The sequence below is a fragment of the Phaseolus vulgaris genome, chromosome 4 (genome assembly GCF_000499845.2).
Source record: "Phaseolus vulgaris cultivar G19833 chromosome 4, P. vulgaris v2.0, whole genome shotgun sequence".
Lineage (NCBI taxonomy): Eukaryota > Viridiplantae > Streptophyta > Magnoliopsida > Fabales > Fabaceae > Phaseolus > Phaseolus vulgaris.
In genome coordinates, this window is record NC_023756.2 from 41,618,714 (window position 1) to 41,632,137 (window position 13,424).

General features: G+C 32.2%; 2 protein-coding genes across 3 annotated transcripts; both read right to left on the reverse strand.

The window, feature by feature from the left end:
- Positions 1 to 1,991: 1,991 nt before the first annotated feature.
- Positions 1,992 to 7,925, reverse strand: LOC137837698 (uncharacterized). 2 transcript variants are annotated; one of them, XR_011085504.1, is made up of 8 exons: positions 7,548 to 7,925; positions 7,408 to 7,439; positions 6,695 to 6,792; positions 6,466 to 6,548; positions 3,750 to 3,827; positions 3,578 to 3,676; positions 2,673 to 3,021; positions 1,992 to 2,425 (listed from the first exon to the last, which is right to left on the reverse strand). XR_011085504.1 is itself a non-coding variant. In XM_068646802.1 (7 exons), exons 1-7 carry the CDS (start codon positions 7,629 to 7,631, stop codon positions 2,740 to 2,742), a joined length of 756 nt encoding a protein of 251 aa, XP_068502903.1. In that variant the 5' UTR covers positions 7,632 to 7,925; the 3' UTR covers positions 2,495 to 2,739. The 2 variants fall into 2 exon arrangements, 1 of the variants encoding a protein (XP_068502903.1); XM_068646802.1 differs by lacking the exon at positions 1,992 to 2,425 and having other exon boundaries at positions 2,495 to 3,021.
- A 1,532-nt stretch (positions 7,926 to 9,457) lies between these two features.
- LOC137837699 (probable fructokinase-7) lies at positions 9,458 to 13,197 on the reverse strand. The gene is made up of 7 exons (XM_068646803.1): positions 12,849 to 13,197; positions 11,858 to 12,066; positions 11,355 to 11,567; positions 11,092 to 11,289; positions 10,827 to 10,967; positions 10,389 to 10,505; positions 9,458 to 9,730 (listed from the first exon to the last, which is right to left on the reverse strand). Exons 1-7 carry the CDS (start codon positions 12,868 to 12,870, stop codon positions 9,593 to 9,595), a joined length of 1,038 nt encoding a protein of 345 aa, XP_068502904.1. The 5' UTR covers positions 12,871 to 13,197; the 3' UTR covers positions 9,458 to 9,592.
- Positions 13,198 to 13,424: the final 227 nt, after the last annotated feature.

Sequence of the window (13,424 nt, forward strand, 5' to 3'; positions counted from 1 at the left end):
ATTATTTAATTATAAATTTATTTTTTATTATATATTTATATTTAAACTAAAACATGATTCCCTAATTCAAAATACAAGAATATAGAAGCGAAATATGTTTTCCCAGCATCTGCAACCGGTGTAGCAAGGCAACACAAATTCGATCTCCAACGAAGGGTGTGAAAATGCTATTCCACACAAAAGTGAAGCAAGAGAAAAAGACCGGGTGCAACAAAACATGAGAGGTGGACGTATCCGTGTCGGACACACGTATCGGTATCGACACTCGTAGGACACTTATCGGTAAAGTTTTCAATTTAAAAAATATTTGTTGGATTTTTGAAAATTCTAGCACGGTTTAACACAATTTTAAAATGTATAAATACAATAATTTTTTAAAAACTCAAATTTATTGTATAAATTTTTATTATGATTATAAAAATAAGAAACAAATTCTTTTGAACCAGCCATGAAAAATATCTTCCTGCTCCCAAAAGAATTTGAAACAAACTTTTGCACATAAATATTTATTTTCAATTTATATAATTCAAAATTATATAATATATAGATTCGTGTCTCCGTGTCCTACATTTTAGAGATGATACGTATCTCTGTATCCGTATCGTGTCAATGTCCGTGTATCTGTGCTACATAGGGTGTGACTAAAAGAAGAAGGAGTGCTGCAGGGTTTATCTTTTTCATTAATGGTATAACAGTATTTTCACCACCCCATGCAGGTGCAAGATGAAACCATAGGGATGCTGGAAGAATTTGCCGAGATTTTACTACTTGGGCTATTTGAGACCATTGAAATGAGATTATCTATTTAGATGGGATGGGTGATCATCTTATGATTTACATAGGATTAAAGTTTCTTTCTTAAAATTGTTGATATCCAGATCAAAATATAATAATTTTTATTTGTTTTCTATGTAATTTGTTAGTATGATGGAACACAAAGTTGGGTTTGAGTAAATTTTCCATCTTCTTGAGAGGAGTTTGTTTGTATATGGATTAGGGTTTTTTCTTGTAATAAAAACATAAGTTTGATTGGTAGAAAAGTGTGACTTATTATAAATTCTTATATTTGAGTTCGACTTCTTTGAACTAGTTCAATTTATTGACAGCTTTAACTTTTTACAATCTTGATAAGCATTAGAATCGGTACAAGCAACTTCTCTTCAAACTTTAATTTCATGCATTACTAATTTATTTGTAACATTATTTGGCTTTGGCATTGATTGTGTTCAACATAATTGATAATGCATGAGCATAATCGAGTATGTGCTTTTTAAAGCATAATCAATTGTGTTGGTGCTTCTTATCCCTTCGAACCAACATAAACCATGGCACCTTTGAAACCCTCAAATTAGCAACAAGATCAAAGGGGTTCTTACCTAGTTGATGTTCACAAGCAATGCACGATCACACTTGCTTCAAGTTGTAGCTTCACACTACGATGAAGCCAAGCAACCAAACCACACACCCTAGCCAATCCACGAACAAAGAGATTCCACCAACAAATAAACTAACTGAAACGTAAACCCTAAACCAATGAAGCACCACCCCCCAAACACACACCAACAACGTCCTCATCATAAGCAAGGAACAAGGAAACATTGCAGCAATAACCAAATGGGATATGTTACTGGTTTATAATGCAATTTCGAATCACACTATTTGGTCAGGAATTCCCTGCCATGCAGAAGGAATCTCTGCCATGACATTCATAAGTTTCACAGGCCAACAAGCAAACCATGTGAAATTTGAAAAATAACACTGCACTACAGGAAAAGGAGCTCAAAACAATTTCAACTTTAAAGGCTGACATGGCCTCCAATGATTTTATGAGACAGATAAGATTATTGTTTATAAGTATTTCTAAGAGAAGAAAATAAAAAATTAAATAAATATTTTCATCTTTCATATTTTTCCAATTTAATAATAAAGAACAACTCTTTTAAGGTTATTTTTTAAAATAATTTTAATTTTTCCACTCTACCACACAAAAATTGTGCTTCACATAATATATTTTTTTCTCTTTTCCATTCTCCTCAACCAAACCTTTTCCGAATTCTCTTCACCTATTTTCATCCTCAAACCAAGCAAAGCCTAAAGGTGAGGAAATCTAGTTCAAATAATTAAGCTTAATCTAATTACTTTTTGACATAGCAGCGAATCGAACCAAACCTATGCCACCAAAATCGTACGTAAAACTAAACGTTCAGTGAACCAACAATTGGACTACAAACTTATTGCATGGACAAAGTGGACATTAGTTTCATCCTCACCATGATAAATTTTAAAATTGTCATTTTAAAAAGTTTTCTTCGGAAGCTTTTTGAAGCAAACACGCACTGCACCTCTAGAGATGTCTATGAAGCAAAGGCAGTTGTTATCGTTTCATCAGGAGATTGCCATAACATTTGCCAAGAACGAGGAACAACTACCAGTTCAAAACAAAGAAATCAAAATTTAGGTGTCATTGCATCTCTGAAAAACAGAAGGACGAATCTAACTTGATGAATTGATCTTTTCTTCAATAAAAATATCCTATTCACAAGTTTGTACAAACAAGCTGTCTAGCATAGATAAATCATCAGGCTAGACATTCTGTGTCAGCAGTGAACAAAATATGGGAAATTGACTAAGTTAATGGGTATAAAGAATGGAAAATTGAAAGATGTTATTACCTTCAGCAGATTGTAATGACTTCTCAGCCAAATGTATGTGGTGCAGTAACGCATTACCATAGTACCCTTAGGTTCTGCCATCTACATCAAAGCCAGAACCAGTCCAGTCAGGAGTTGAAGACCTAGTCTTGGGCACTGCACCAATTCCTTTTCCTCTGAGGTTAACTTTCTTTTTATTTCTTTGTTCTCCTTCACTAGGAGGATGCGGTTTATGCTCATTGGCCACTGGAGCTTTCTGACCATTATTTTGGTACCGAACATTCTCAGACGAACCTCCATTTGATTCCCTAGTGCTGGGAAGGGGGGAGCCATCTCGGATTGCACTGTCCAGAGAACTTGAACTCCCAGCCTAGCATAATTCACATGCAAGGTTAGGTTTTAGCATTCACAAGAATAATATGGATTTGTTTAATAGGACACGCAGCATATGTCAGACAGAAACAAAACAAATGACCAAAGGTTATCTACATATACAGTCAATAAGAAGCTTGAAAGAAAGACAGTTCAGTAAGAAGACATGCAACCAGTGCACATTCTCTTCAATCTAACAACCCATTACTGTGATAATAAAAAGTTCAATCTGAAACTCCGAATGTTAGAAAGTAGAATGTCATCTGTTTGACAGCTGGAAACCTTATATGGTTAAAAGTTAGGTCATATAGTTAGAATATCAACTGTCAATGGCTTGGCCAGTACCTTTTATTTTATTAACGGTACTTCGTGGAGGCAGGTTTGACAAGATAGAGAATAGACATTATCATATGACAGGCAGATCAGCAAGTATTAAGGAAGGTACCTCAGGTCAATCACCAATGTAAATTTCATTAGGCTATCAGTTACATCATGCCGTAGAAGCTATTGACTATATAGATCTGAGAATGAGGAGTGTCTTAGGAATAACATACACTGTGAAGACTAGTTGACTGCCGGTTTGGATTCATAGCTTCCAATCGTCTTTTTAATTCCTCCAGCCTAGACAACTGAGAGTTATTGCTCTCTTCTACCTAGAAAAGATTGTTAATATCAACACAAAGGATGAAAAATTAGAATATTGCGCCCTATGAACAATCTATTTACCAGTTTACTTAAGTCTTCACATAATTTCTGCTTTATTTCTTCTTCATCCCTCACTGCTTTGGATGCTGATTCCCACATCTGCAGCACATGCAGTCAACATACTTTAATTGAAAAGGTAAATGACGATGTTTATCAATGTTTTTTATGATCAATTCTCAACTTTTCCATTAAATGGTAGAGGCAGTAAACCTCTTATCGAAATTGTAAGTCATTCATGTGCGCAATTTTATAATTTAAAAATAAGATAGCAATGAGATCATTCGAAAAAGTAAACAATAACTATTTGGAAAAGAAAAAGTGAAGAAGCAATCAGTGCATGTTATTAAGACAGAATGGTTAAGAAATCTTATTTTTATATTGCAATTGGTTCAACTTAATTTGAGTAACTAATCACAGTTATTGTTTCTTCCTAAGTGAGTTTCTAAAAGAAAAAAAAAAAGCTATTATTTCCCTTAAAAAGTTGTTCAAAACATGATATTAATAGAGTCGTACTATCTTGGCAAAAGAAAAGGGGAAAACAAGTTAAGGTAAAGGTACTAATGTCTTTCATTTACCCTATACACTTCCATTTTAATACTTAAGTTTATTAGTATATGTTGCTTTAACCTTGCAAATTACTCACTTTAGTCCTTTTTAAGCAAAATGGCAGCGAATAAGTGTAGGTGCAGTTGGCTCCAAAAGGGAAGGTTGAATGGAGCCTTAGAATCTTCTCGCAGTGGATAAAGATAGACTGTCTAATAAACCATTTAATAAGAACAAATAAGATCGTCTAGGCAAACCATAGAATAGAATAAATAACAAAGCATGAGCAACATCAAGAGTAATGAGAGATTAGCACACATGAATTTATCCTGGTTCACTCAAACCCAAACTACATTCAGTCTCCTTAAGCAGTTGCTTGAGAGCTTCCACTAACCAACTGGTTACACAAGTATTTTCACCTCTCTAGGTTAAAATGGGTATTCTCACCTCTTCAAGTTACAGTGAGTATTCACACTTCTCTAGGTTACACCTTTTTAACCTCTCCTAAGATTAAGAACTCTCAAAAGAAACAAAGAACACTCTCAAATTACAATTGTTTAACACAACCTAGAAGACTTAATGCTCAAAGACTAGAGTAGACGCTCACTGCAACACTCAGTATTTTGAACAAGATCACAATATCTCTTTTTGTTGCTTGGCTTGCCTTACTTTTGATCTACACCTTCAATCTCTTTATATCCACACTTGGGAACCTGAATTGGTTAAGTTTGGATATTACAGTATCTTCATTTTTTTTTTAGTGCTAGACGCTCAAAACAAAAAGCTTGGATTTAAAATATTCCAATTTGTTTTTGTTTAGATATGTTTAAGAAACTAATTTGAAAGTATTTGCAATGAGTTAGTAAAAACTAATAAAAAACATGAGTTTCATCCTAGACAACGCAAGATACAAAAACAAGGTACTTGAAATTTTCAATTTATTCAAATTGTTTATGTTTATAGAAGACTGAGAGATATTCACCATTCATTAGAAAAGATATTTGCAAGATTTATTTGAACAAACCTATTTAGGAAAATATGGATATTAAAGATGCACGAAACAGGAATGAGCAAAGTTAATGCACAAATTCTAATCTTTTCATTTTTGGATACAAAAGCTTTTTAATCTGAACGTGATTTCAGTATATATACAAATTCAGAAGATTTCGTTTAACACTTATAATCAAAACCTATTATTCGTTCAACATGTTAATTAGACCGTCTATCATGAACAAAACTGTAGATGCAGAAAGAGTATACTCTATACTACAACTGTACAAATCATGGTTAGAACCAAGTAACACATCCAATATGAATTTTGTTATGCATTCAACAAAGTTTATTAGACAGTCTAATGAATATATGTTATAGATGCTTAGATCTTCTATCATGAACTTATGTTGTAGACACTAATATCGTCTACTGAATACTGCAGTTGTATAAACATTGCTCAGATTTTTCAACATACAAGTCATCTAGTCAGTTTTTGAATCATCAAAACATAAGAACATAAGGACAACATATGATATCTTGGTTCGCAGACCGTCTAGCGTCTCAACTCAACAGACCGCGTCTCAACTCAACAGACTATCTAGCGTCTAAACACACCGTCTAGGAGCTCAACAATAAAAGGTGAGAAAGGACTAAATACTTTTGAAAAGTCAAGAAGTAAAGTGAGGATTTTGTAAAAAAAGGACTAAAGTGACACACTCAGAATTTTAGAGACTAGAATGAGGGATTACTATTTATTTATCATAACAAAATGAATTGATGAACAAGAATATGCAAATGCACACCCTTGTTGAAGTTAAATGTTGAAAAAATAAGCTATATCCAGTATATGAGATAAAATGGGCTATTGGGTAAAAGCTTATCTCACTCACTTTTCTAACCCTTGTAGTGTATGTGAATGACAAATGTGCTGAACGAGCCAATCATTTTTAAGTCATACAGACCTAAAAGTAGATTAACGTTTTAAAAATTTGTTCAAGCTGTTTACAAGTAGCACAAGACCTTCGTAGCATTTTTTTCTCCAGCCTCGTTGTGACCTCATTGTAAACTCAAGAACTGAAGTCACACAGCTAACAGACATACCGCATACAGAGTACATGGCATCCATACCTCAATAATATAAATATCATGAAAGCAGCATGAAAAATAGTTAATAGTAGTATAGTACATAAAAGTAACATGCCTTATGTGCCTGTTCTTCCTTTAGCTTTGCCACACGAATTTTCTCTGTTGATGCCTCTATCTTTGTTCTCATATGTTCCAGCGCTTAAAGTAAACATGGCATGTAAAAATGAAGCAACGTTATTTCATATTTCACTAAATAAAACTATGAGGAACAACTATTAATTTATGAAAGGGGAAACAATGACACTCTTCATTTCTGCAAGGGAAAACAATGATTACATAGAAACCTGCTTTCTTTGGTCCAGATGTAAGTTTCATCTCCAATCCGAGATTTGCAAGCTCACGCTCCACATCACGAATTTTAGAATAGTTTTCCTCAATGTACCTGAAAATATCCAATCTCATACTTGACAGTGAGATGCTGTAGTATAATGTGTGCATTGAAGAGATTTAAGTACAATTCCACACACTCAAGTCCAAAATTCAAAAAGTTGTATGACTTAACTGATTATATTGGTATATATTATAGGATTAAAGTGACAATAAATAGTTAAGTTTGGAGACCAAAATAACAACACAGGACTCTTTTTAAATTACATTCTTCCAAAAACTAATGTGAATGTATTTTACACTTTGAGTAGTAAACGTGTTGTTTACCCATTTCTATTATGTTAGATTTAAACACAAATTACATGTCTTTTTCCCTTTTTTACACACTTCATATGCTTTAACTATACCTATTGTTTTGCTTCAAAAAAAATTGATTCAATTTGTTAGTCACTTGTAGAAAACCAAGGAAGTATTAATTATTTCCTCCATTTGCAATTGTCTTTAGACATCTCCACTAAACAGAAAGGGACACCTTGCGAATAGTTTAGCACCACCAAGCTGAATTGAACATTAAGAAACAGCGCTCAAAATGTAAATTAAAAATCAAATTAATAACCAAAATCAAAACAATGAATTAAGAACTGCTTAGAGAGAGAAAGAGAAGGGTTACTTCTTCAATTGAAGTTGCTCTGCTTCGATTATCTGAAAACAAAGCAACGAGATTGTGAGCGATTGAAGAGCAAAAGAACGAATATATATATATATATATATATATATAGAGAGAGAGAGAGAGAGAGAGAGAGAGAGAACCTGTTCAGTGTAACTGATGACCGGAGCTTCTTTGGGAAGACCATCGGGTCCGATCTCGAGAACAAACGACGGGTTTGAACCCATTTTCTGTGAATCAGATCGACGAAGAAGCAGTATCTTCTCGCACCAACACAACCTCAAAATCCTATTTTCTTTTTCTTCTTCTTTATATAGTTTTTCTATTACAATTTTGGGAATGAGATTTTCATTATCCGAATTTTGGAAAAATAAATTGAATTAAACAATTTTGTTATTCAAGTAAATGCAATTGAGAAAAACTCATGATTTAGTTTTCTTGTAGCTTGTAAGAATGGAGGAATAAATTATCAAAATGGCAATTATCAAAGTATAACTCTAAACCCTAAATTCCATCAACACACGATGTAAGGAAATATCCTGTTTTTTTATTTATTTACTAAAATAACTTATCTTTGAAATAATTTACGAAAGTATTTAATCTCCTTCATGAAGCTTATTTATTAGAAATTGTCAAAAATCGTAGGAATTGATTAATTAATTTTTAAAATCTGTTTTGATTTATTTTTATCTTTAATTTTTTAAAATATAGATATGTTAATATTTTATATAAATTAATTTTTTTTCTTTAATAATTACAAATATTTTAGTATTGGTTGTTAATTGAATTATTTAATATTTAATTTCTATTTAGTGTTTTTAATTTAAACAATAGATGTAAAAAAAGTAAAGTTTTAAAATTTAATTAAATATTATTAAAAAATTGAATTTTAATAAATTTAATATGTATTTTTTAATTATTTAAAATCAATTAAAATAGTATTGTGATTTCTTACATATAAAATACATTAATAATATAATATTTTAAGAAAATCAATTATCAAATCTATTTACAATATGTATTATAAAATAACATTTCAAGTTATTTATATAATCATTAACTAATATTATTGTTGTTGTTTTTTATATTTAATAGAATTGTTAGAATTTTATAATAAAGATAGAAATATTTATTTAAAATTTTGAAAAAAAATCTTTTAAGATATTTTTATTGCATTAAGGTTACATAAAATAATAATTTAATATACAAAATACTAAAATATGAGATTACTTAAACTAATTTAATTAAAGTAAATGAAAGAAATGAAAATAAATAAAAAAACATAAATATAATTAAAAAATTTAAAGAAAATTGAAACATAAAGAATATAATTAAAATTATATTTATAGTTTTATGGACCTTCTTATTTTGCATTTGTCGGTGTAAGTAATATAAAGTGTCAACTCCACATATAAGATTCTACCAAACATATAAGATTTACTTAAAAATATAAAAAAATTCTACTAAACATATAAGATTAACTTAAAAAATGTATTAACAAAATTGCTTAGTATAATGCTAGCTTTTACAATGCTAGAATCTCAAATAAAGGTTCCTAATACCGTATCAATCTACATGTTCATTGATGATTATCCAAAAGAAATGGTAACAACATAAAAAATTTACCACTCACTTTATTTTTTTTATTTAACACATTTTCTGACACTCTCTTGGTGGGTGATCTTCATGTGAATTTCCCTTAATATGTAAGCCTTGTTATTATTTGGTGGATTTCATTCCGAAATTAGTAAAACACACATGAATTTCAATAACAAGTCAGTGTGTTGAAAATAGAAAATTAGAGAATATATTACTAATACTTTTCATATTAAAAATTAGAGAACATTTTCTTCATTTCCTCTAACAGTAATTAACAAAATGAAAGCAACATATATGTTTGTGTTTAACAACGTTTAAGTGTTAGCAACATGTTTATTTGTTTAACTAAGTGATTAAAGGTTCTAATCATTGTGAAACCACTTTAAATATAAAATAAATCATGTTCACATTATACCTAGTGCTAATCGGTGAGCTCAGCTGACACACATACACAAACAACAGCAAAAGGCAACTTGAATTTATATAAGAGAATTACAGAGTCAAGAGATTTAAACAGAAAAGAAAAGAAGCTCAGCATCACCTAAGCTGTAGATTAACAACAAATTATAACAAAAAATTGTCAATTGTGTTATATTACAGCTGCTTCTAGTAAGAATTGCAAGATAGCTTCCTTTGTAGGAAGTGCAGGAATTGCACCTCTCTCAGTCACAGTGAGGGCACCACATATATTAGCAAAATATAAAGCCTTTCTAAGACGTTTTTCATCCTGCCAACCAAAACAAAATGTATAAATTTCTATGCAAGAACAATGATGAGATGACTATGACAGTTACAGACATCATATAGCTAATTCTCATCACACTGTTCAAATTTTGGCTTATCAAACATAGGAAGCAGAAGAATACATTACAAGAACAATAAGACATTATAGTGATATATGTACCAAAGACCCTGACCCGGATTCTGGACACGAACACGGACACTTCAATAGGTGTAATCTCCAAAATTAGGACACAGAGACACAAATCTATAGATTATATCATTATGAATTATATAAATTGACAATCGAGATTTATGTGAACAAGTATGACTGAGTTTTTTCTTTGTGGCAGAAAGATGTTTTCCATGACTGGTTCAAAAGGATTTGTTCCTTATTTCTGTAATTATAATAAAAACTTACACAATAAATTTGAGATTTTGGAAAATCACTGTATTTGTCGCTTTTAAAATTGTGTTGGAACTGTGCTAGAATTGTGAGAGACTCAAAAAATAGTTTTTGAATTAGACACTTCAGCAATATGTGTTGTACGTGTGTTAGTGTCCAATATGTGTGTCCAACACAGCACACTATTTAAGATGCGTGTTTGAGCTTCATAATAAGGCTTAATCTACACAATCTAGAACAAGTCAAAATTCAAAATTACCTGAAAAATAGTTTGATCAGAAGCTATACTGTATAAAATCCCACTAACAAATGCATCGCCAGCACCAGTTGTGTCTACAGGTTTAACTTTAACACCTGCAATCCTGCCCTTAAATGCCTGCACAGAAAATTTGGTAATGACAATTAGCTGAACAATGATTCATGAGGGGCAAAAAAGAAAACATGGTTTAGTCCTAAAAGGAAAACTTCATATCAGTTTTTACTAGCTACTAGAAGTCATCGAGTACAAAGGTAAAGGATAGTGTTGCCTTAGTACACTCATACTCATAAGTCAGAGTAATTGATTCAGCTCATAACTTCCTAGTAGTATAAGGGTACATATGATATTAGTCTACGACTGTAGAAAACAAAGCAAAGATAAAAAGCGAAATTGTGCTTCCAATGAGACATTACGATTAAGTGGATTTGGTAAGCATACTTTGGTGTAATATCTGCAACCTTGTGACCCTTCAGTAACGATTAAAAGCTTGAGATTTGGATGAAAAAGTTTCTTCAAAACAACATTATCGTCATAAGGATTATCACCTCCTGTCAAAAATGTGATTTCATCCTCACTTATCTGTACAAACACATAGGAAAATACCATGTCAACTCTATTTTAAGGAATAATAGAATTCTTATGTTTCAAAACTATACAGTTCAATAGAGAGTCATATAAGAATATCCTGGTCAAATATGTATACCTTTATGACATCAGCCTGATCCCATATATCCATTATGCTTTTCCGAGCAGTATCTTCTGAAGGCCACAGAGCCAATCTCAAATTTGGATCATAAGAGAGAATGCAACTAGAGTTTTTGGCAATTCTCATAGCAGCAAGGTGAGCTGACTTGCATGGCTCATCAATCAAGCTGATGGAACCATAATGAAATATTCTAGCCTGAAATCAATGTTATGAATATCCTGGAAAAAAATTCATAAAATACAAACAGATATCCCACACACCTGCTTTAGGAGATTTTTATCAAGTTCTGATTCTTGAAGGAGCATATCAGCACTTGGATTGCGGAAAAACAAGAATTCACGTTCACCATCCGCTCTAAGTGTAACAAAAGCTAATGCAGTTCTTGCATTAGAGTCAAACCGCATGCCAGAAGTCTCAACATTGTTTTGCTTTAAAATGTCAGCCAGCATGTACCCAAATTCATCTGCTCCAACCTAATAAACCAACGGCAAATTGGCAAATGACTTCAGATGTGATTTTCTATTCTAGCAGTTCAAGCAACCATTCCCTTTTATCTTTTTCCCTTCTAAGAACAGGTTTACAGGACCAACTTTCTTCAGAACTATTCAGTTTCAAACATAGCATATGACAAATGTGTATGACTATTTAGATTTGGACAAAATCCTCCAGGACAATGTGTAGATAGATTGACAGTAACAGGAAAGTAAGGAAATCATATAACCTACAGTTCCAACCAGCATTGATTGAGAAATGAGAACCACACCTTGCCAATAAAAGCAGATGAACCTCCCAGTTTAGAGATACCAACAGCTACATTGGCAGGAGCTCCACCGGGAGATTTCTTGAACGCAGGTGCTTCAGCCAGTGATACTCCTCCCACCGTCGGAACAAAGTCTATTAACATTTCCCCAAAGCAAACAACCAGAGAATCTCTTTCCTTGCAGTCTTCTTTTCTGAGATCATTGGATGGATCTGCACACAGGCAGTATCTTCAGACCCACATGAACCATGTTTTGTGGTAACTTTTCATTAGTAACAATGTGATTTCAGAGAAAAAAAAAGTAAAAAATAAACACTTCAAGATTCTGCCATTAGGTAATGAGGCCAGAACTATCAAAGATATATTTTCATCTTCCTGATATGATGATAAATTGATACTGTAAACCATGTGATCTGTTGTATTATGAGCACTTCCTTCCCCATTACCAAAAATTCACAGAGTACAGGTGGTATTTTAAATTTGAATATTACTCAGTTATAAACACGATTTCAAGTGCATCATTGGTTCAAATTATGTACTTTTCAAGTACCCATTTCTGCTCCCAAGAATTTCAAATACATAAACTGCAGTCTACAGTGTAGAATACCACACAAATGCTAACATCAGCAGTGAGTACAGAAAGACCACACCATCATGATTTTGTTCCTATTAATGCAAATCACACCCAAGAGGAGTCATCTCTCATTCACAATAAGCATGCACACACATTCACAAAAGATAACAGTTCCAACCAGCTGATTCAAACATTCACACCGACACACTCAACAAAGATCTCCATTCTATTCGGTTCAACAAACCCGAAAAAGAACCAAACCCACTATCCATTAAACCTCAAAGAAACAATCTTTATCTTAAAATTCTAGCTCTAACCCAGATAAATAAATAAATAACAAAATATCAATAATTTGCAATACAAGAACATACAAAAAAATGGGGGCAGAGAAAAAGAGTGAGGGAAGAAAGGTAACAAAACCTGATGAGGTAGGGTGAGCCATTAATGAATGAAGTCAGAAGCAAGAAGAAAACAGAGACACTCTATGAACTATGTTGTTGTGTTAAGAAGAGAGGAAAAAGGAAGCAGTGAGAAAGTAGATGAAAAGAAGGAGAGAAATTGGTTGGTCTTTATAACAAGTGTGGTGACAACAAGGAAACAAGCCAAATTCGAATTCAACAACAACAACCAATGCGCATTGCACCCAGATTCTCACTTTCTACATTTCTTCTCCAACCACACTAAAACCTTCGCCACCAAAGTCTTCTTCTACTATTTCTTTTTTCTCTTCTTTTTCTGCAAATATTACCACCCTGACACAACCTTTGTTACAGTTCATGTAGAGACAATCTATAGAGTTAATTAAAACATAGATTAAAAATTACGCAAAGTTTTAAATTGTTGTTAAAAATTATTCTTTCTCTGAAATTTAATTATTATACAATCTTTATGTATAACAATCATTCTAACATTAAAACATGTGACAACACAACACTTTTGAAAGAACATGCATAACATTAAATATAATCATTCATAAATACCCATAAGAATAAAAAG

Excerpts from the sequence above, each read along its gene's own strand:
- LOC137837698 (XM_068646802.1), bottom strand. The coding sequence starts at position 7,631 with ATGGGTTCAAACCCGTCGTTTGTTCTCGAGATCGGACCCGATGGTCTT. Across the intron at positions 3,677-3,749 it reads GTGAAGACTTAAGTAAACTG|GTAGAAGAGAGCAATAACTC; the intron begins GTAAATAGATTG and ends AATCTTTTCTAG. Across the intron at positions 3,022-3,577 it reads AGTCAACTAGTCTTCACAGT|GCTGGGAGTTCAAGTTCTCT; the intron begins GTATGTTATTCC and ends GAATTATGCTAG.
- LOC137837699 (XM_068646803.1), bottom strand. The coding sequence starts at position 12,870 with ATGGCTCACCCTACCTCATCAG. Across the intron at positions 11,290-11,354 it reads ATAAAAATCTCCTAAAGCAG|GCTAGAATATTTCATTATGG; the intron begins GTGTGTGGGATA and ends CATTGATTTCAG. Across the intron at positions 9,731-10,388 it reads CTGATCAAACTATTTTTCAG|GATGAAAAACGTCTTAGAAA; the intron begins GTAATTTTGAAT and ends TTTGGTTGGCAG.